This window comes from Mytilus edulis, chromosome 3, assembly GCF_963676685.1.
Source record: "Mytilus edulis chromosome 3, xbMytEdul2.2, whole genome shotgun sequence".
NCBI lineage: Eukaryota > Metazoa > Mollusca > Bivalvia > Mytilida > Mytilidae > Mytilus > Mytilus edulis.
The window spans coordinates 89,086,641-89,111,548 of record NC_092346.1 but is presented as its reverse complement, the minus strand read 5'-3'; the positions used below and the strand labels follow the sequence as shown (position 1 = coordinate 89,111,548).

General features: G+C 30.0%; 1 protein-coding gene across 30 annotated transcripts in view; it reads left to right on the top strand.

Moving 5' to 3' along the window:
- The window catches only part of LOC139514621 (phospholipid-transporting ATPase IF-like), a 56,645-nt gene extending 32,617 nt beyond the window's left edge, over nt 1-24,028 (top strand). For 4 of the 30 annotated variants that reach the window (XM_071304049.1, XM_071304045.1, XM_071304046.1 and 1 more), the window contains 10 exons: nt 994-1,096; nt 1,414-1,559; nt 2,381-2,440; nt 3,186-3,313; nt 3,969-4,027; nt 6,409-6,488; nt 7,527-7,592; nt 8,195-8,301; nt 9,495-9,660; nt 21,032-24,028. In XM_071304049.1, coding sequence (XP_071160150.1) covers nt 994-1,096; nt 1,414-1,559; nt 2,381-2,440; nt 3,186-3,313; nt 3,969-4,027; nt 6,409-6,488; nt 7,527-7,592; nt 8,195-8,301; nt 9,495-9,660; nt 21,032-21,151 — 1,035 coding nt within the window. In that variant the 3' untranslated portion in view covers nt 21,152-24,028. Of the gene's footprint in view, nt 1-993; nt 1,097-1,413; nt 1,560-2,380; nt 2,441-3,185; nt 3,314-3,968; nt 4,028-6,408; nt 6,489-7,526; nt 7,593-8,194; nt 8,302-9,494; nt 9,665-9,989; nt 10,052-10,286; nt 10,344-11,396; nt 11,435-11,798; nt 11,830-12,060; nt 12,160-21,031 lie in introns of those variants that run through there. The other 26 variants (XR_011662652.1, XR_011662647.1, XM_071304062.1 and 23 more) reach the window with 21 other exon arrangements.
- The last annotated feature ends 880 nt before the right edge of the window (nt 24,029-24,908 follow it).

The following is a 24,908-nucleotide window of genomic DNA, read 5'->3' as shown; positions in this document are numbered from 1 at the left end:
TGTTATAGCTCTAATTATCTCTTATCACCAATTCACTCGATGTTCCGTACCACCATGGAAATGAAGCTATCTTGTGTTGTAGTGATGCTTGTCAAGCTTTTTAAATAATTAAAAATTAACTATTGAAGAGTGGAGAAATATCGTAATACATGAGTTACAGTGGTGGAATCTGTTTCTCTTATGATTTTTATCCTTCCTTTTCATAGATTTGAGGAAAGTTGTGTACTTTTGATGTGACCTCATCAGGCATGGTCGCCTTTTTTCATGACATCACAATAAGAAAATCCAGAAGAAAAGAAGAGGATTTAACGTCACAATTAAATTTCAACCAATCATTTGCCGAGAACATATTTTTCACTAGTGATGAGAAATATTTTTCTCACATCGGTAAGGAAATGCGAAAATAGCCCAAAAATTAGAGAATAAACTATCCATCACATATCCCCATAGTGAGAACTTCAATAAGTTTTCTTAACAGAAAGCAATTGCAAAGATAGACAATCTTCTTTTACAGAACGATAGGTACTTTAGTTTTACAGAATGATAGGTACTTTAGTTTTACAGACATTTATTGATCACGAGTGTCAACATATTTTCCTTCCTTTTTGCTTTTACATAAGAAGTTCTTCTGTTAACTTTGTTATAAACAATGCTATATTATCTGTTTCTGTCAGGAACAAATACTGTTATATTTCTTCTATATAAGGAAAAGGGGTTCGTCATTTCATGCAAAGGTCATTGTTCTTAGCATTGATAGATCAATCTTTGTACTTAAAATATATGAAATGCATATAAATCTTTGTTATGGACATTTTTCAAACATAAAAATACCCCCATCTTGATATGCATCACAAGAAAATCACAAAATTGGCAAAAATGTGTCTACAGCAAATATAGGGCACCCACAATTGTATTACAATTTTGTTGACATATGAACAAATCTTGAGTTGAAACATTTAGTATAAATTGATATTTGGAACCTATATATTACAGGTTGTGAAACTGATAAAGACAGGTAAGGATGCTCCAGTAACAGCTGCAATAGGGGATGGAGCTAATGATGTTAGTATGATACAAGAGGCCCATGTTGGCTTAGGTGAGTATTATAATGTTTTTTTGTGAAATAATCTGAAAGCATTTTTAATAAATCAAACTTTAATTAGATAAGTGTTAATATTGTCTGAATCTTTTAACAAAAATCCTTGTTAAAAAATGTAGTTTTATGATATCCTGTGTTTCTAAATAGAATGGTACAAAATGATTATAGGAATGATTTTTTTTACAGTTTTCAATAAATTTGCACTGCTTATATAAAAACACTGCCTACAAATATACCACTATTAGATATTATACTTACATTGAAACTGACTATCTTCATAAAACTGTAAAGATTAAAACGAATTTATTTTCTAGGCATAATGGGAAAAGAAGGTCGACAAGCAGTGAGGAACAGTGACTATGCATTCTCTAAGTTTAAATTCCTAAATAGAATGCTATTGTTACATGGTCATTTCTTTTACCACAGAATATCTACTCTAGTCAACTATTTCTTTTATAAGGTATGTTCTATAACTGTCATTTCTTTTACATCATAACATCTACTCTTGTTCAATATTTCGTGATGATAAATTTATAATTTTTTATTATTGCTAATAATGTGACAATGTGAGTATTGCAATAGTAAGAACTGGCTTTCAGATATCTGATATATACATCAGTATGGGGATTTCCTTAAATTACAATAGTAAGTCTAATTTTTGTCCATTCTTGGCATTAATAAATGCAAGCACAGTAATTTCTGGATTTACAATATATATAATCTAAATCCTGTCAGAGTATAAGAGTCTATGCAAGGTATTGCCATTTAAGTTCATGTAAGTTTCTTTTATTGGAAATAAACAAGATATGATGTTTTTGGCATTAAAATTTTAGAAATATAAACATGTTTACCTCCTTCCCCTTTTACTTTGGTGTATATTGTCTCATCGGCCATCATACCACATATCCTTGTTTTTATATTGAGAAATTACTAGTATCAAAATTACTGATCTTGATAATGCATGAAACTCAGCATGAATAATTAGTGCAATAGTTCATTTTCATATATTTTTACAATTAAAGGCCTCTGGGTCTAAAGGCTGCCAATTGTTTCAGAACTTAGAATCCAGTGCTATCAAATCCTCTTTAAGAAATGGGTGTGTAAATGTAGATAATATTTGTATGATATAGGAAAGATAACAGCAAAAGTTATACTAATGTTATTTTTCAATATTGTATATAAGTTACAATTTTGTATTTTTTTCAACCAATACTATTTATGTCATTCAAAGTTAGTTTTTTTAGATTGTGTAATTCATGTGTTTTATTTCTTATTTTTCAGAATGTTGCTTTTATCACTGCTCAATTTTTTTACATGTTTTTCTCTGCATTTTCACAACAGGTGAGTAAATTTTTTTGACAAATTTAAAAAACATACTCTTATCTCTATACTTTGCCATATTTTTATTAAAAAAATATATATAAAATCTAATTTCTTGCTAAGAGGTTGATGTAAATCAAGCATAAACGAATTATTGGAAATGTAAAAACTGCTTGTATATACTTAGGTAGAGTGAGATGTTTTTTCCGTCTTTGATAAAATTGAGGATGGAAATGGGGAATGTGTCAAAGAGACAACAGCCTGACCAATAAGCGGAAAACAGCCAAAGGCCACCAATGGGTCTTCAATACAGACAAAATTCCTGCACCCGGAGGCGTGCTACAGGTGGCCTCTAAACAAATGTGTACTTGTTCAGTGATAGTGGACGTCATACTTAACTCAGAAATATATAAGAGAAACTAAAATTAAAAATACTTGTACATTTTAACTCATATTGGTTATTGTTCAAATTCTAATTCTGAATATTCTTGAAACAATAACCACTGGACCAGGCAGTTAACTCTATGCAATGCAGAACTCTTGTATACATTTGCACTCCATAGACATTTGGAAACAGATAAAGGTTTAAGTACCAAGTGTTTGATATCTTACAAAGAACATTGAAATAACTAAAAAAAATCATCCCAGATATTGTGAAAAAATACAGACTGTTCGTAAATGATTTAACTGAAATTAAGAAACAATAAATTTAATTCAATATGTATTTAATGAAGAAATACTATCCTGAAAATATTTTTCTTTTCAGTCGATATTTGATTCATTCTACCTGATGTTTTACAACATTACATTCACATCATTACCAATATTTCTGTATAGTTTGTTTGAGCAGCATACCAAACAGTCAACATTATTAGAGCAGCCACAGCTTTATAAGTACGTAGATTTTACTATATTTCATGTTTTCATGTTTTTTATGTGTTTATTTGTGTGCAGTTGTGTTCTGTCTCATTGTTACCCAAGTGTGGTGTTGTATCTGTAGTAAATGTGCCCTACATGTTGATTAAGTTTTAAGATATAATTTCTTCGTGTTAGGGCTGTTCCAGATTTAAATGCAAGGAGGGATGTGATGCACTATTTTATACCCCCACCACCCATATTATAATTTTTTTACAAAATTCTAAAGAAAATGTAGCCACCCACAAATAACTAGTGTGAGTGCCAACCGTCCCATCAATGCATTTTATTCTGGAACAACTCTAAATTGGAATGCTTTTGAATCAATACAAATAAAACTAATGTAAACAAAATATGCTTTAAAATAGATTTTTTGTAAATGCAGTCAACAGTTTTAAGGCAGCTTCATACATCTAAATTATTAAATTATTTTATGTGAAAAATGTAAATTTACATTAAAATAATGTTAGTGTCAATTGCTCATTAGCAATGTAAAGATTTAAGACTGATGTGAACTGTTTTCTAGTTCCTGCTATACTCCGAATATATATTCACAGTTTATCTACAGTCATTTCAGTTATGTTCTTGTTGTTGTACTTAGGCATTAGAAATGCATGAACCTTTTATCTTTCAGAACAATCACAAGAAATTGCAAATTAAGTAAAAAATATTTCATACAGTGGAATGCTTTAGGTAAGAAGATCATTCATATAATATTAGTCATTTCATTCATCAGAATCTGAATGAGATATCAAAAAATATGTTAGGCAATGAAGTTTTAATATCAAGTTTATGTTAACATGTTAAATGCAAGATTCTTTGTTTTTGTGTTGCCTGAAACAACATTTAAGGGATTACAATCCTCCAGGCTGTAGCTGCAAAAGGAGCTTTTATATTTTAAAAGGTAGAAGACCTGGATGTTTCATACCTGTTTGCATATATACCTCATGTTATTAAGTTTGCATCTGCAATATGTCCATGTCCTAGACCTCAATTTCATGGTTCAGTGACTGCTTTAAAAGTGAAACACTCATTTACTAGTAATAGGATAATATTTTTTTGTTAAGTGAAATACTCATATACTAGTAATAGGATAACTTTATTTGGTATATGGGTTCCTGGTAACATACACATCTTCCTCAGGTAGAGTTCATTGATCAGGGTTAAAGTTATGTGGACAATTCCCTATCTCAGGAAATGTCAGCAATTACAGGTCAAGTATATTTGGTGTATGGAATGATTGTAAGGTGTACATGTCCGTCTGGCAGGTTTCATCTGACCTTGGCCTCAATTTCATTGTTCATTGGACAATGCTTAGGTTTTGTTGTTTGGTCTATTTCTTAGATACTATTAGAAATGTGGTGTATGGAGTGATTGTAAGGTGTACAGGTCTGTCCTGTAGGATTATATAACCTTAACATGATTTTCATGGTTCATATTTCAATGTAGCTATTTTTTGGTTTGATCTGTTTCTCTGGTACTATAAGCAATAGGTCAACTGTATTTAGTGGTGGAAATGATTGTAAGGTGTACATGTCTATCTGACATTGTTCATCTGACTGTGACCTCATTTTCATACAACATTTATAATGTTTATGTGACAATTGTAATAAAATATCAATATTTATTATTTTCCACTTAAATTTAATCATAAGTAAAGCAGGCAACATATTTCAGCAAGAGCACTCTTTTTTTTTCTTTTTTTTTTTTTAAATTCCATGAAAATCAGTCATAACAAAAGCAATATAAAAAAACATGTAATGTTCTTGAACCATAACTCTAAATGCATGCACTTCCAATAGTATCAGCTGATATTTTTTGTAAGATTGTTAGGAAATTTATATTGCAATATTTTTTGTGAGTTTGAAAATCAGTGTGTGCTGATATTTTATTTTAACAGGAGTTATGACCTTTTGAAATGTAATTTATATTGAACATTGCATATATAGTTAACATCCTTGCACCAACTCTTCTTGTCAAATTTTGAAAAGTTTTTATTAAAGGCTGTTATCAACAATGTCTTGGAACCATGCAGACAGAATATTTAACAGGATTTTTGCCCCTTTAAATAGATATATGAAAAAAAAAACATTTTTAGCGATTTTCATGTCTACATTTGTATGGTACTGTTTGAAATATGAAAAGGAACCTTAGATTGGAATTAAAATAAGACATCTTTTACTTCAAATTTAATTCACTGAATCATGTACAGGTCTGTCCTGTAGGATTATATAACCTTAACATGATTTTCATGGTTCATATTTCAATGTAGCTATTTTTTGGTTTGATCTGTTTCTCTGGTACTATAAGCAATAGGTCAACTGTATTTAGTGGTGGAAATGATTGTAAGGTGTACATGTCTATCTGACATTGTTCATCTGACTGTGACCTCATTTTCATACAACATTTATAATGTTTATGTGACAATTGTAATAAAATATCAATATTTATTATTTTCCACTTAAATTTAATCATAAGTAAAGCAGGCAACATATTTCAGCAAGAGCACTCTTTTTTTTTCTTTTTTTTTTTTTAAATTCCATGAAAATCAGTCATAACAAAAGCAATATAAAAAAACATGTAATGTTCTTGAACCATAACTCTAAATGCATGCACTTCCAATAGTATCAGCTGATATTTTTTGTAAGATTGTTAGGAAATTTATATTGCAATATTTTTTGTGAGTTTGAAAATCAGTGTGTGCTGATATTTTATTTTAACAGGAGTTATGACCTTTTGAAATGTAATTTATATTGAACATTGCATATATAGTTAACATCCTTGCACCAACTCTTCTTGTCAAATTTTGAAAAGTTTTTATTAAAGGCTGTTATCAACAATGTCTTGGAACCATGCAGACAGAATATTTAACAGGATTTTTGCCCCTTTAAATAGATATATGAAAAAAAAAACATTTTTAGCAATTTTCATGTCTACATTTGTATGGTACTGTTTGAAATATGAAAAGGAACCTTAGATTGGAATTAAAATAAGACATCTTTTACTTCAAATTTAATTCACTGAATCATACTTATACATTTGTAGTACATTCTATATTTGTTTTTATCTTTCAGGTTTATGGCACGCTGTCATATTTTTCTTTGGTGTGTTTCTGATGTTTGACGGCGACATTACATTTTATAAAAATGGAAAGGTAGGACTATGTAAATGAATGTAAATAAAACAGAGATTGAATATGAATGTTGTTAGCATTATTATCTATTGTTATTGGTTTTTTTTTCATCTATGTAGTTATATTGCTAAGCTGGTTCTCGGCTGACTACTACATGTTGTTCATAGACAGCCGGTGAGACCAGATCTATAGTAGAATCTGATTAGTTGTCCAATAAAATTACGTGTATTATACCGCAGTTCACATATTGTCATCATGAAGTTTTATTTTTAATGCTATTATCCATGAAATTTATCGTAAATCAGAAGGAATATTCTTTTTTTCCTTCCAGCATTTGTATGGAACAATTTTTTTGTTAAAATGTATTGTTGAAACCATAGCCTTCAGTTCAAAAGTTTCCATTTTGTATGACGTCATGTTGATGTGCCAAAATCATGCATGAAGTTTAGCGGAATTGTATTTTATGTCAAGTTGATACCATTTTCGATATTTCCCCCTTTATGTAATGCAATAGATGATTTAAATTATGAATAGGAAATTATTTAACGTATAATTATTGCTTTTCTTTGCCTTAGGAAACAAATTGTTCTGTTTGTTTACATGTTCAGATATTTTACATTGCTATGTAACAAAGTATCGTCCAATCTCGTTAAAATCTCCAGGGCAGAATTTTGCCCTACAAAATTGGGCCATACTGGTTGTTTGAGTGAAGCGAATACAAGCAAATTCCAGTTTATTATATTGCCAAAGGTTTTGCCTTTCAGTTTTTGGAATTATTAGCATTTTTCAAGAAATATCACATCCACTTTGTTGTACTATTCAATAAATGTTTAACAAGTGATCATATTTATTGATCAAACAGTTTTTTAAGGACTAGAGAAAAAGAATATTTTATTTTAATGAAAATTAATGTTCACTGAGAATTTATCCAAGAGTAACTTATGTAACAGAGGGTTAAAAAGTAGTTGAGCAACAGAATTTTAACCATGGTAATGTTACCATTGGTTAAATAATTTGTTTAATTATAAATTTGCTGAAAAAATTGTAAACTATTTTCAGATGATGGACAACTGGATGCTTGGCTCAGTAGTGTATATAACATGTGTATTAGCTGTTAATATAAAGGTAATGAATGCTCATCTTCTGAAAAAGAAATACATGTACTTACAATGTCTGTAAAAATACCATTATTTGAAAAGGTTGAAGGAGAAATTTGAAGGTCCCAGTGAAAAAACTCCTCAGAGAACAATAGCTATTGTATTTATTCAATGGGAGGGTTCAACTTAAATTAGTTTAAATAACCCACAAAGACCAACTGATTCTGGCAAAAGGTTTTATTGTTTTGCCAATTTAATGCCACATCATTGTGAAATGCACAGTATTATATAAATCACTGACATTTATTGAACATTTTTGGTGACAAAAACCATTTATTTATTGAAATCTAGCTTTATGTATGACAGTAGATAATGCATGCTTCTATTAACAGCATCTATTTTTTTCCCTTGAGACTACTCTCAAATTCACACAACTGATATAAGAATTTGGAAACTGCAAATATTGAGCTAATAATTGTTACAAAATATAAATCAAATTTATCCTTTTTAAAATGTTTTCATAATGTAATGGAATTGTTAAACTAAAAAAAACTAGTGTCTAATGGGAATAAATGTTGAACCCTTTATCATAAATGGATCATTTGACAGCTTTACATTTTATCTTTTCAGCTTGGATTAGAAACATATTACTGGAGTGCACCAATTTTCTTCTCTTATATTTTTGCCTTTGTGGGGAATGTTGCAATGACTTCACTTTATACTGGCTTGTTGTGGCCGTAAGTAGACTTGTTACATTAGATTTAGCATTATCTTTCATTTTTAGATGTATTTTTACACGCCTAGGTAGTTGGTTGGATTATTAAAACCAATTCTCTAATTCTATGGAAATATATCCCTTTCCAAACCAATTGTATGTAAAAATTTAATCAACATGTGGCTGCCGGTGATCTCAGAGCATGATTGGCTGAGTCAAAGGGTCATAACCTTTCTCGGCTCCCTGAATTGATCAAAATTTTCTAACAGGTGGAAAGTGGAAGGCACTGGAAGGGGATTTTGGTTTAGAAAAGAAGAAAATTTATCTTTTAATCATAAGAGAAACAGATAATTACATAGTAACGCGTTGATTATCAGATTTATCCAATCTCGATAGTTGAATAATAAATTCCTCGCCAAAGCTTGGACTTTAAAATTGATAATTTAACTATCTCGATTGGATAAATCCGATCATCCACTTGTATCAATGTAATAATCTATATTTATCCAATTATCCATTTCACAAAAATGTTGATGTTGAATGAAATGATTTGTTTCAAATAACAAATGCATTATAAAATTGAGAATGAAAAAGGGGAATATGTGAAAGAGACAATTACCTGACCAATGAGCAGATAACAGCCCAAGACCACCAATGGGTCTTCAATGCAGCAAGAAAATCCCACACCAAGAGGTGGACTTATGTTAAAATTTTGGAAGCTTAGTTGTGAGAAGTCTCAATGTGTCAATCAATCATTGAACAACTCAATGATTTTCAATCATTTAAAAACTTATTAAACAAAAATACTGAACTACAAGGAAAATCCAAAAAGGAAAGTCCATTAGGTTATCCAAAATTGCAAAGCTCAAAGCTCAAACACCTCAAATGCTTGATAAGGAAATACCTGTACAAAGTCAGGAATATGACAGTTGTTTTCTCTTAATCTAAACAATTCTCTGTTTTGTGTAGAAAACAATGAATTAAACCGGTTTAGAAGCTACCTAATCTTCTCGCTTGTGCGACAGTTGCATACAATCAATCAATACATGTAGGATTTCTTAAAACAAAAGGGAGGTAAACAACATTATTACTGTATTTGTGTACAGGGCCTGATGATATAAGTGATTATTAAGTATCTACTTTAACCCTATTATAGGTAAGTTGATGTCTATGTACTTTGAGAGATAATGATTCAAACTATTATTATATTTTCAGAGATTTGATCATTACCCATCAAGACTTTTATCATTTATTTTTTGTGCATGTGTCGTGTGGACCAATATGGTTGTGTATGATCATATTGATTGTGATTGCCTTGTTACCTGATATTCTCATACGGTGTATTACTGATATACAGAGGACAAAGAATGATAGCAGAAGGGTAGGTACCTAAACATATAAATGTAAAGATTTTGTATTGTGCATCCAAAAAATAATTAGATATCTTATATGGGTACATATATATAACTAAGTTACTAAAAGGACTCCTTTGCCATTCAAGTAGTTTCCGCTTTCCTATTTTTCTTATTACATATACATTTTTGTGGTTGAAACTATAAAGTTACATGCAAATGTACTACATGGTATCTAATAGCGAAGACAATAACTGAGAACTCCAATCCTGAAAAGCTTTTAAATGAAATTAATTTTACCATTGACCATTTTTGATAATGGGTATCCAAATGGGTTCATACCTTCCTTTTCTTACAGGATATCACTTCCTGAATGGCAAAGGATTCTGGATGCATTTTGTACTGAATGAAATGTAAAAGGTAATTTGAACACAAAAGTTAAAACATTTCCTTTGCTTGATTTATTTTGGGAATTGACACTTCAAATATTATATAAACTTGTGCATATATCAATTTTAAAATAATATCTCTTGTGAAGTGGCGTTTGCTCATGGCAAAAATAGTGCAATTTTAGAAGCGCCAACCCTATTGAATTATACAAAATAAAAAAATGAAAAAATATTCAAATTTTTTTTGAATGGTATTTTCTTAAAAGTTTGAATTTTAGGTAGATGGTTTTAACAGACTGATATGATTGTCTATAGAATCATATGTAAGTGCTTTTTTTTTTATTTTTTTGCCCTTAACTGCTTAATGCTTTTTAGAAGCAAAATACATTTTGTTTCCCAGTTCCTTGGATAATAGATTAAAACAAGTTCTGCTGAGCATTTGAAAGTTTTAGTTTTGTCAGACATTAGGTCTGACAGAAGATTAATTTTTAGACACTTCAATTTTTGATTGACCCTTTAAGTTTTTTATCAGAAGTAAAAATTTGGCTCGTTGTGTCTGTTATAAGGTTAAACCAGGAACTGCCGGCTTTTACCTCATCTTAATGAAGCACCCGAATGCTATCAAAACATATAAGCCTCCATCCCTGTTATATGTAATCTACCTTACCGATATAAACTGAAATAGCAGACCTTAATGACAGTCACTTACTTTACCATGCACTTGACAAAGTCAGACTTTTTAATTCCTGGCAGAGAGGTCAAATTATTTTTCCTTCCAATCTTTGATTGAGTTATTGATGGCAGTTCACCACCCTCAATTTTTGTTTATAACATGTTGCTAGAATGATGATTTGTTCTACATGACGAGACACCATTAATCAGCAGTTAATGACTCCTTGCCATATAAAATAACAAAGTGTTTCTGACAATTTTTTGTGGGAGATAAGACATTGACAGGGTAAACAATTGCTACTTTACCAGCATAGACAGGGTTTCCTTATCTAATAAACATAAATATTTTTGTGGGTCAGGTAACTAAAGGTAACAGCTTTCAAACTTCTAGTTTAGTAATTGTGCAATTTGCATAATTGCTTGATAGAGAACATTTGGCTTCAATGTTTTGACTTGTTTTTGACAGGAATCTCTAATGCATAATAAAAGCTTTTTTAAAAGTTTATTCATTCCCTTTACTTGTAAGGAATATTTGCAAAGCAAAGAAGCGTATGCAGCACAATTAACAATTAGCTTTTAAGTATATAGTCAACACATTAAATAACTTAAATTTTGAACTTTAATGGACAGGTATGTTTTGCCCTAAAATTGCACTATTTGCTTTTTCTCTTTTTTGTACTATACTTTCTGATTAAATCATATAGACAAGACAAATACAAGTAAAACCCCACCACAGAGAATAGTAAGTCAACATCATTTTGTTATTAGTTGACCTGTTTTTGTGAGGGATGTTTGTTCCTCGTTTTAAAATTATTTTTAGTTTATTTCATGAAGTTAAACCAATTATGTGCAGTGAAGGAGGATTTTAAAGACGGTGGAATATGCATTTTTATCCACATAGTTGTATTCAAAATTTGATGTTGCATATAAGCAGAAACTTTTAAAATCTAAGCTCAATTAGTTTATTTTCTTCTGACAAAAATATAATATTCCTATCTTCTGTATATTTTAAATATAGCCAGCAAAAAACGAATTAATTCGCTAATTAGTTATTGTGTTGCAATTATATTTTCAGAATTTTTTTACAAATATTTTACATTTCATAGATTGATTGCCAAGTATATTGCTATGAAAATGGTAAAGCATTGAATGATTTGAGAGACAACATGTCAGGGTATCAATTCTACGATGAAATACAAAATTATCTGTAAATTATTACCTAAAGAATGAAAAATTGAAACATGGATTACGCCTTTGTGTTTTATGTGATGCATTGTTTTCCAGCATAGAATTGTACCCTGATTTGTTACCTCTGAAATGTTAATGTATTTTGTGTATTTTGTTATTTTTGTCCTGTTTTGCTTGAAGGCTTACCAATCTAATGAAGATAAATATTCGGTTTCATTTACGAAGCGTGCAGGGAAACTTACATTGTCTACCGTTAACATTATGGATAATGAATATTAGGTAACGTGTGTCACTTGTTTGGTTACTAACACAAATAACAAAACTTAGTTCTAGTAGGTTTGTTTGTCATTTACAGTTTTCACACAAAGTGTTTATTTTTATTTTAATCACATGAATTGGGAAACACCAAAGTTTGCAGGTTTTGGACAGTCATCTGTTTAATTCTTAAGTTGACATTAATTATCGCTTTCTAATATTTTCAATATTTTTTTGCTTCCAATATTAATGTTTAGTCAGTTTCTAAACTGGAATTGGACATATGATCATCAGATACAAAAAAATGAATGATTATTTTATAATTTAATTTTTGGTTCTTTACCATTCAATTTTCAATCACAAAAGAGGCTCCTAATCTTTATTGATTGATTGTTGATGTTTAACACAAATTTAGCACTCTTGGCTGTATTGGTTAGCCAGTTTTTATACGACCGCAAAATTTTTTTGCGTCTTATAAAGCTATCATGTTTAAGACGCATTTAGTTTCCAGACAATAACTTAAGTTTTAACTCTATACATTTTTACCAGAAGGTTCAACACCACTGAAGGAAGGTTGGGATTGATTTTTGAGGTTATGGTCCCAATTTTTAAGAAATTCTGGGCCAAAAAGGGTGCACAAAATAAGCATTTTTGCAGTTTTCAAACAATAATTTGTGTTTAAGTGTATGAAGCTCTCTGAAATTATTTCACAAGTTTCCATACCATGAAGGGTTGGTTAGTATTGACTTTGGCAGAGGGGGGGGGGGGGGGTGTGTTATGGCTCAGTATGTTTTGGAATTAAAGGCAAAAAAGGGGGGAAAACTAGGTTTTTCTGGTCAATGGACAATTAAGACAATTTAAAAGCAGTGTAAGGGAGGTAACTCAAAAACATTTAACATACAATGTTCAGATATACCTCCCTTACACTTCTTGTGAATTATGTATAAAGGAATGTCAGGTTTTGGACTTATTGCAAAAAAAGGGGGGTGGAAGTAGTTTTCAAATTTTTTTTTTCCAAATTTTTGAAAAGTTTGAAGAAGAAATCTTTAATTGCACAATATCGGGCAATAGATTTGTAAGATCTTGACATTTGTTTTGTGTCAGAACTCATATTATTTCAAAAATTTGATCACAATCCAAATTCAGAGCTGTATCAAGCTTGAATGTGTGTGTCCATACTTGCCCCAATTGTTCAGGGTTCGACATCTGCCGTCATTTAAAGCTGCACCCTGTGGAGCACCTGGTTATCGTAAGGTAATGATGCTGGTTCTTGCTGATTCACAAGTGTTATTTTTGTTGTTGAAGTATATAAGAGAGACTTTAGCAAGACTTAAGATTGTAAAAATCTGTCATTCTACTCCTCAATGTTGCATGTAAACATTCAAAGTTTAAAATTCAATGATGTAAATAGAATTACAAAAGATTCTATAAAGACACTGTGAAAACTGAACTTGACATTTCCTATTGTCCCAATGGAAACAGAATTGCTTTACAGTTCCACAAATATTGCTTTCAGGTTCAGCTTTTTCTATCGTCAGTTTTTTTGTGTTGTCTGTGTTGAATGTTGTACTTTTCTTTTACATGTTAGAGTTATAAAATTTCTGTATTTCATGTTGAAGTTATGAAATATCTGTATTTCATGTTATGAAATATCTGTATTTCATGTTAAAGTTATGAAATTTCTGTACCGGTATTTCATGTTAAAGTTATGAAATTTCTGTACCGGTATTTCATGTTAAAGTTATGAAATTTCTGTGTTTGAAGTTAAAGTTATGAAATTTCTGTAGTACATTTCGGAGTTGTCAAACATGTTGATTTTGTGTTATTATTAATTCAAAGTTTTCAGTAGTCTGGAATTATGAGATCAGTGAAAGGTAGTAATATAGTTCATATATAAGAGTGTTTTATTACTTTATCTTATAGATAGTAAGTTAGTATACTGATTATGATAGTAGAGTATAACATATTAGGTGAATTAGTTCAATCAATTTTGGAAGCTGTTTCTAATCTTGAAACTTTTTTTCTATTTGAAAACAACCTAAATTGTTGTTGTTGTTGAAAGCTTTTTCTACCATGAGTCATTAGACAAATAATGTATCCAATATCCTTTCTTTATTAATTTTCTTTTCTAGTTGTTAACTTTCCCATCTTTGGAGGGCTGACACCTATAACTAAACCATTTATATACATGTAGCTTTTGAACTTACATAAGATTATGAGTATATATATATACATGTAGCTTTTGAACTTACACAAGATTATGAATATATATATACATATAGCTTTTGAACTAACATAAAATTATGACTATATATTTCTCATTAACATGGTAAACAGGATAACAGGTAAATTTTTAGTGATTTATATCCAGTGTATGTTAACCATATCAATTTTTACCTAATTAACATGCACATGTTCTAGTTATGTAGTATTATATGTATGTTTATATACATGACATATTTATTGTTTGTAATTGGCATGTTTGAATGTCGTTTCATTAGCAATTGTGTATACATGTATTGGTTATGAAGATGTCTTTTTTTTAGCTCACCTGACCTGAAAGGTCAAGTGAGCTTTTCTCATCACTTGGCGTCCGTCGTCTGTAAACTTTTACAAAAATCTTCTCCTCTGAAACTACTGGGCCAAATTCTACCAAACTTGGCCACAATCATCCTTGGGGTATCTAGTTTAAAAAATGTGTGGCGTGACCCATCAAACCAACCAAGATGGCCGCCATGGCTAAAAATAGAACATAGGGGTAAAATGCAGTTTTTGGCTTATAACTCAAAAACCAAAGCATTTAGAGCAAATCTGACATGGGGTAAAATGGTTGATCAGGTGAAGATCTATCTGCCCTGAAATTTTCAGACGAATAGGACAACCTGTTGTTGGGTTGCTGCCTGTGAAATGGTTATTTTAAGGAAATTTTGCAGTTTTTGGTTATTATCTTGAATACTATTATAGATAGAGATAAACTGTAAACAGCAATAATGTTCAGCAAAGTAAGACCTACAAATAAGTCAACATGACCAAAATTGTCAGTTGACCCCTTAAGGAGTTATTGCCCTTTATAGTCAATTTTTAACAACTTTTTGTCATTTTTTGTAACTTTTCTAAAAATCTTCTTCTCCAAAACTACTTTGCCAAATTTAACCAAACTTGGCCACAATTATCATTGTGGTTTATAGTTGTAAAAAATGTGTCCGATGACCCAGCCTACCAAACAAAATGGCCGACATGGCTAAAATTAGAACATAGTGGTAAAATGCAGTTATTGCTTTATATCTTTGAAACTAAGACATTTTGGGCAAATCTTTCAAGATTTAAATGTCCATCAGAATAAGATATATCCCCTCACAAATTTTGAGTTGAATCGGACAACCTGTTGTTTGGTTGCTGCCCTAAAATTGGTGATTTTAAGGAAATTTTGCAGTTTTTGGTTATTATCTTGAATACTATTATAGATAGAGATAAACTGTAAACAGCAATAATGTTCAGCAAAGTAAGATCTACAAATAAGTCAGCATGATCAAAATTGTTAGAGGACCCCTTAAGGAGTTATTGCCCTTTATAGTCAATATTGAACAACTTTTCGTCATTTTTGTAACTTGTATAAAAATCTTTTCTAAAACGACTTGGCCAAATTTAACCAAACTTGGCTACAATCATAATACTAGGGTATCTATTTAAAAAAAAAGTGTCTAATGACCCCGCCTACCAACGAAGATGGCCGACATCAGTAAACACATTAACAGGTGAGCGACACAGGCTCTTGAGAGCCTCTAGTTTTTTCTGCAGATGATTTTAAAATCAATGTTCTATCAATGTTGTTTTTTTTTTTTATCATTTTATGGATGTTTACTGTCATTTTAAATCCAAGTGAAAGGGCAATATATATTAAGCTAAGTTGCAACAAACTCTTTTAATATGTATTATAGGTCATCCCACTGTCTCTATCACTCTGCTTAGGTCTTTATAAAATTGCATATATTGGCTTTGTGACTTCAAATACGTTGAAAACACTTCCAAAAGACCGAAATACATCCTGATAAATCAATTATCAGTTTTCAAAATACCAATATGCAGACAACCTGATAATCGGTAAGAATGCCAGCAATATGTCTGGGAGTCAAGATTCAGTTTTCATGCAAAATCTTATGGGCCATCAAATTTGGTTTTGAGAATTTTCTTTGGAATAAGGAAAAACCTTATTCATTTTGGGATCATTAGGTCTAAGGTTTAGGTCACAGCAGTTATTACAGTGAGTTGACTGTTAGTGTTGCTCTCCACCAATTGCAACTCATTCTAGATTTTGACCAAATTGCAATTTGTTTTATTAAACCAAATTGTTCAACTGGTCAGAATATTGAACAAATTGTTCAGTCAAAATGTGAAAGTGCAAGGTGTTAAATAAAATATACTTACAATCCTATAAGACTTTAACTCCACTTTAATGATGCTGTGACAAAATTAGTTTATCAGTTTGTATAGTTATATTATAGTCATTTCCATGCTGAAGAGGAACTGTTTATTTTGAATTGCTATAAAATTGTCCAAACTAAGCTTTCATATGGTTTTTCTTTAAAATTCTTATAAATATTGAATACTTTTAGAAAGAAAAAACATATTATGAAAAGCTTAGTTTGGACAATTTAATAGCAATTCAAAATAAACAGTTCCCCTTCAGCATGGAAATGAATATGATATAACTATACAAACTGATAAACTAATTTTGTCACAACATCATTAAAGTGGAGTTAAAGTCTTATAGGATTGTAAGTATGTTTTATTTTATCACCTTGCACTTCATGACTTGGCTGTGGTTTTCTTCAGCAGTTGGTTCAAATTTCTGACCAGTTGAACAATTTGATTTTATAAAACAAATTGCAATTTGGTCAAAATTTTGAATGAGTTGCAATTGGTGGAGAGCAACACTAACAGTCAACTCACTGTAATAGACTAAAATTGTGGCCAAATTTGGTTTTCCAAATGTAATCTTTTAAACCATACATGTATTTCCAACAATAACCAAACTTTATGTGATAGTGCCTCATGGAATAAAGAAGACATATATTTATATTGAGGTAAATTACTTAAAAGTCAAGGTCATATAATTAATTGATAGACAGAAATTTAGACAAATTTTGGTTTATTTTTTTAATCTAACATTTAACTCAGCTTGAGGATGCCCAGTATCAATCAATTTAAAAAAAAGAAATGCTATTGGGATTTTACTTATCATTAACAATTTATAGATTTGTAAATTTTCAGCATGCCAAAATGTATAAAGAATCTACATTGAATGATATGCATGTTTAAACATCTGACTGCAACTGAATTTGATTCATATTTATACAGCCAATCACTGATCTTACCACAAGTTCCAATACACAGATATATATCAACATTTATGCATTTTTCATTTTTGAAATGTCAATGCAAGAGGTCTTTACTATACGCTAAATATTATGGTTTGCTACAGATCCATAGGGGATGAGGCAAAAGCGGAATCTCCTATGGATTTCACCAACTTTCTATGAATCTGTAGGGGGTCAGTAGCAAACCATATAACTAATTTATTGCACACAGTAATTTTCCTGCCAAGTTTTGTATGAAGACCAAACTATGAATTACAATAACATTAACTTATGACATCACTGTTAATAGTAGATGTGACATCATGAACTCCATATTAAAGTTTACTGACCCAGTACAGAGCCATAGGGGGTCATCACCAAATGGCATTAAACCAATCACAATGTCACTTATTTAAACAAAGTGGGATATCTGTATATTTGATGCCTTCAACAGGAGATATTTGAAAGTAATAATATTGAAGCCCTGGCATTTACGATGTTCATAAGACATGTAAAAAGTAAAATCACAAAAATACTGAACGCCAAGGAAAATTCAAAACAGAAAGTCCCTAATCAAATGGCAAAGTCAAATGATAAAATCAAATGATAAAACACATCAAATGAATGGACAGTGTGTTGATTGACTGTTAGGAATTTGGGTCCATGCCTTTGTTCTGAAGGTGGTTTATTTTTTTCATGTATAAGAATTTGGAAATGAATTTTTGCAAGATATAATTTTATCATGGTATTTTATGTTTCAAAATTAAAAATTCCATAGAGTAAATGTGGACTCTAAAATAAAAAACCAACAGCCATCAAAATTCAATTACTATTGTAGCTTATTGGTTAAGGATAACTAGGATCTTTAAAAAAAGTATTTCCTCATTACAAATACTGGTTTTTCAATATGTTATTTTTAGCACTACAAAACATTTCTTCACATGGTTTACATTAGGGTTTAGATTTGTAATCTATGTAATATATAGGTGATTGTTACCCTATATGATTAATGATTACATGTGTTTGGTTTAATATATTTAATTTGCATAAACACAAATTAGAACTTTTGAGGTCTTCATTTAACATAATTAAAAACACAATGTATAAGAGCATACATACATTACATAGTTTTAACATTTGTATAAGTTAGACAGAAAATTAAAGTGGTACAAAATAGAAATGAAATGAAATAGACTACAAAAACACAAAAAACAACTTCAAAATAAATTAATAAAAAAACAGCTGAACTCAAGTTATGATGCGTGTGTGGTCATGTTTTTCTATCTAAATATAAAGAAATCTTTTTCACCTTCCATAAAAGTTGAACTCATGTTTGAAGATATTTTTATTTGGTCCTAGGTCAGTAGACAACCACTTAAGGTTAATAGTTCTATATCTAACGGACAGTACATTGTGAGCCAATGGTGAGCCTCGATGAGATCACTTTGGTTTTTTCTGAATATGACATACATATGAAAAAAGGAAGTGATGTAAATCTTTGCGATATATGTGTATATGTCCATGTACATATAAACAGACAATTTCTTATGTAGAACAGTCAGGGGTACTACTTAAACAAGTGAATTTTTCACACAGACTTTTCAAAATCACTGAAACAAGTAATTTGATAAGTTAAAATGTAATCACTTCAATAAGTGTTTATAACATTTTTGGGATATTTTTCCCACAAGCTTGATTTTTTTATTGGTAAAAAGACCAGAATTTCATTGAAAAAACAACCATGTTCATGCAGAAATTGTCATTTGCTTGATAAGCCTGCCAGTTTTTACAGTTTTTAAAATTGAATATGCAAAAACTGGAATAATTTATAGATCAGGGGCCGTGTCAATGAAAGTATCATAGGATATGTCCTAAGATATGTCTTAGGACATTATTTAGGATGGTCTTAGGACGTGTCTGAGACATGTCTTAGGATGTAAAACAAAGCTGTCTTAGGACAGTCCTTACTACGATGGTCATAGGACCATCCTAACACATTTATTTAATTGAAAAAATATGTAGAGATTTCTATGCCATAGATTTAATGGTATTTTAGCATCTTCTCTTATATGGAAACAATTAAAGCAAAATAAAAGTTGAAGTATTAACGTAATACTAATAAATACGTTATTAAATATGATAAAAGATATAGATAAATTTAATACGAAAACAAAAGTAAATAGTCACAAAACTTTGTTAAATGGGATATTCATGCTGCAATTTTAGTACATAAACTAGTTTTGTACTTTGGACCACTCGATTTCATTACAAGTATTAAATTGGGATTAGTTAAAAAAAAGAAGTCAACTTTTCCCCATATTTAAATTAATATTGCACCGTTTTGGTTAGTCAAAAAAAGGTTGCTTATAATTATAGTATTTTTTTAATATTTTCAAAATAAACAGCACAAAATAATTTGATGTAATACAATTGAATCTTTAACAAATATTGAAAAAAAAAAATGATTCATTAATAACAGTATAATAGTTTGATATTGTATTAGTATTTTTAGTATTGAGTTGGTGCTATATTTATTGTTTTTATTAAGTTTAAGGACAATGTAACCTTTAGGACTATCCTAAGACACCTATTTGTATATCCTAATTTTAGGACCAAATTTAGGACATATCTTATTTTAGGAGACTTTTGTTAACCTGACTTAGGACTAAGACGTGTCCTAAGACCAACCTAAGAAAATTGACAGCTTTGTTGACACGGGCCCCAGGACATAACCTTAAAATAAATCAATTTAATTCTAAAGAAAACCAATCATGTCACCTAATATTGTTGACCTTTGTCTGATAGTAAGAGTAGTTAATGAATATTTGAATACAGAACAATTCCCAAGGGTACTTTTAAAAGCATTAGCGCACTGCAGTAACTTACTGCCCAAGTGCACTGGTGAAATTGATATCTAAAGATAAAGGGATAATTGATTTATGTAGGAAAATTATAGAAAAGTTTGTAAAAATATGGAAAATCAATGAAATTAGCATTTGAAGATCAAAAGAAACACCGAAATCACTTAAATAGGTGATAACTGAATTCAAAAATTCACTGAAATAGGTGATAATGAAATCACTTGTTTAAGTAGCACCCCTGACTGTAGAATGGAAGTCACAATAATAGGAATACATATCCAGTAAATGTACAGATTTATACAGACACTATGAATAATGACTATTTAAACACCACTAAAACAGGATAAGGGATACAAACAATCTATACAACTAACAATGTTATAGGGAGAACATGAGGGTTCCTTGAATATTAGTTCTCATATGTCAGTATTGCAGTGTGATGTTTTGGTATCTGTGTTCTCACCAGAATACTGGGAAATTGAAATAAAAAGCTTAGACATTGAACTAGTAGAATGATTAATTTGAATTTGATTTTTTGTTACAGGTGTGTAAGTGCATTTGCATTTTTAGCTTTGTATCATTGATCACATGGGGAAATAAAATCCTGTATAATTTTCTAAACATTCAGAAGTTTGTAATGTTCATTATGATGATATCTTTATTCTCTTTTTTTTTTAGCCACATTCGGAATCGATGATTCCATTGAAGGAGTTATCTCCCCTAGAGACGGAGAAATTTGTCACAAATAGTGGTGATGCTCTACAGTTGAAATCCTTTGTACAGAAAACAAACTTGTGATATAACTTTTATTCATGTTTATAATGTTTATCATATCATTTCATTTAATTTGTTAATGCAGTTTTATTTTTGAAAGATTGTAGAATATTGTATTGTCTTATGCAAAGGTATGTACTTATATGTTTGATAAACCTTTTAAATATCTTTTAAAGTATATTTTTTTTTTATTTTCACTGAAGTTTATTTTTTTTATTATCACTTTAATTAATTTTCTAAACAACGAAAAAAGGATCACTAAGTGATTTAGACCATGCCATATAGTGCTGATGCTTATCATTAAAAACAACATGTTGACTTAACTTGTTTTTTCTGTCATATTGACATTTATCTACCTACCTTAGAGAAAATAGAATATTTCTTTTCCCCTAAAGATCCTTTTTTCCTACCCAATTGTCATATCATTTTTTTTCTATATCTTGAATTACCTCATATCTGATGTTTGTTGTCATGATTTTTTAAAACTTTTATAGAAACAAATCTCAAGAAATTTTAAGAACCATGACTACCAAATTTGTATGAAATCACAATGCTTGGCCACAAAATGAGCTTTAAACAAATGAACTATTAAGGTCAAAGTTCAGGGTTAGAATATCAAATTAGAGTTGTAAGCTTTAAGGCACTGTTGTGCTCAAATCTTGCATCTTAAATCTTCACTGTACATTAAATTGAGTGTAACCATTTATTAAACAATACCTTAATAACACACACACACAAAATAAATACTGATTTACTTTTATTGCCATGGTGTCAAGGTCTTTATAAAAATAGGCTTTTATATTATGAGTTATTGATGACGGAATAACTTCTTGAATTTTCATCATAAAGTGACCTTTTAGCAAATTATATGAACTATTTTTCTTAGAGTTTAATTTGAAAAGAGAGTAAGAAATTTAGAGGTTAGCCAAAATAAAAAAAATCTTGCATATATATAAGAAAAGGGAGTTTCCAGGTTTAACATAGTAAACATGAAACGTTGAAAATAAAAAGGTCTAAGTTAAGATCAACAGATTTTCAAAGCAAAATATAAAAGTCAGTTTAAAGTTGTAAGAGTTGTCTTTCTTCCAAGGCAGCAAGCATTAGAGTAAATTTGTCAACATGTATATGCCTCATTAGATTGTTAAGTTGTAATCTTCTGCTTACCTCAGCTTGTGTGTCAAGACAAAAGTATCATGACAAAAACATTGTTACAAGCTTTGCCTCTATGTATATATGAACTTATATGTTTTGTTGAGTCATTTATTGTTATATTTTGATAAATGTGTTGTTAAATTGTGATGTAAGAAGGTCAGGGATTGTTACATATTTGACTGTATTTTTAGTACTTATACCCCCACTTATTTATGGTGGTGGTGTATAATGTTTTGCTTATTCATTATTTTCATCTCTCTGCCCTTGATAATGATTACTACTTCAAGTCCAGAGACGTTGATAATGAATCCTTTTACACCTACAGTAATTTAATTTTTTTCAAATGATATTTTTTTTATTAATATTGCAAAACATAGAAATTGTCCTATCTTTGAAATAATAAAGTCTTTATTTTTGCCAATAATTCATCTTTGATAACAGTCTATTTGAACAAAAATTATACAGAATCTTCAGAGGAAAAATTCAGTTTCACTTTGTCTATCATTGTGGCATATATGAGATTGACATACACTCAAGTCTGGTAATTTCATTTGTCTGGTAAATAGGTTCATTTCAAAACAGGGGGATGAAAAAAAGGAAATACCAGACAAATGAATCTACTGGCCAGCATGATATATATTGTAAACTATTAAAGCCACTTTTCTATTGTAAATATCGTTACTTCTAAATGTCTTTATTTTATGTTTTATGTTAAAAGATTTCTGTCTGGTTCATTTATCATTCATAATTTATTTTGGTTGGTACAAATGAATTTAACATATCTATTTAACAATGGTAAAACGAGGTATACATTTGTGAGCTTTCTGCAATTCATTTTCTCTGGTGACATGTTGTGAAGAAGCCAGCCATAGAAATACTTTTTGTGAGCAGAGACAGTCTTAAACACCTGGTGTAATGTCTTCTGATGAAATCTATTTCAAAATAAGTACTTTAACTTCTTTAAATGATACATATATATTTGACATTTGGTAAATTGTTGCATACATTAGCGTTATGCATCTTAACTTAAACATATAAATATGAGGTCTTTTCCCTCAGTTCAGATGTTGAGTATTGCAATAATAAGAACTCACATTCTGATATCTGATATATATATATCTGTATGCAGAATAAGTGCACACATTAATTTCTGAATTAACAGTAGTACTGTTTTGACAAAGCAGGCAAGACATATCATTGTGTGTTTACAATATATTCAGAAGTTGTAAATAAATATGGATCCATTTGTTTTTGTTAATCTAAAAGAGAGAAATATAAGTTCATGAAAGTTTTCTTTGCATTCGTATGTAATGCAGAAGATCAAGGTGCCATATCAATATGCATACTTTTTTTGTTTTAGTACTTTTTTCTTCCTTATGTTTTTTATAACATTAAATGTATCTATTTAACTGTGCATACATGCATATTTCCCAAGTAATTGTCTCTAGTGGTGTTTGAGGCCACAATTTAAAAAAAATCCAAGACCTGATACACATTGTAAAGAGCTGAAAAGCTTTTTGATAAATAAAGAATCCAAACCAAAAAAAGGGGTTTAAAATTGATATTGTAAGTTATATTTTTAGTTGTTGAAGTATCTTATTTTATTTGTACATTTTGATTGCATTTTAATTTTTCATGATTTTGCTTATGATTTATTTTCTATTAATATATAATATGTTTATTTTTGTACTAATTAAAACAGCAATGCAACTGAATCTTAACTATGCAAATAAAAAATGAATTATAAAATCTTCTTAATTGATCACTAAAATTATTCCATGTTAATATATGAATAAGAAAATGTAGTATGATTGCCAATGAGACAAATTTCCACCACAGTTCAAATTATGTAGAAATTAGCATTTAAAGGTAACTGTACTGCCTTTAACAATGAAAAGAACTTGTAACTCATAACAAGTTATGAAAGGCACTGATATGACAGCTGTATTTATTCAAAGAAAATTTCATGATTTATGTAAAAAAAACAAACAAATACAATATACAGCAATGAACATCAATCATTGAATTATAGGCTCCTGGATAAGCACATACAGAATGCAACTGGATTTAACATGTTTGCTGTTTCCAATCCCCACAAACATTGGACATTAGTATTACAGCATAACATTAGAATAAATTACAAAGATCGGTTTAAAAAGGCATGATTCATCAGATGAATACGAAATATTCACAAAAACAATTGAATGGACACAAAACACACAAAGTAGCAATCTGAGGGTGCTCACAGTTACTGAAAGCGTGTTCAAAGTCAATAACAACTCAGAAAATAATCAATATATCGAAGACTAACATCAATTTTTTCACATATGATCTTCAAAAACAGAAAAAAAGATCCTGTGCAATGCTAAAATGCACTGACCACGTTAAATATTAGTGTTAAGTTTAATTACCTGAATGCAAGTTAAGTTGGGGTTCTGCCCTTTTGAAATTCATGTTTAACAAGTAAAATCAACCGTGAGGGTCTCGTGTGAAATATATGTCAAAAAGTTAACAATAGCAATATCTCTGAAAGCAGCACTTGGATTTGGAACTACACTTGGTAACAGTTGGTCATTCTTTCTTATTTACCAGAACAAATGTCACATAAATAATTTAAAAAAAAAGAATG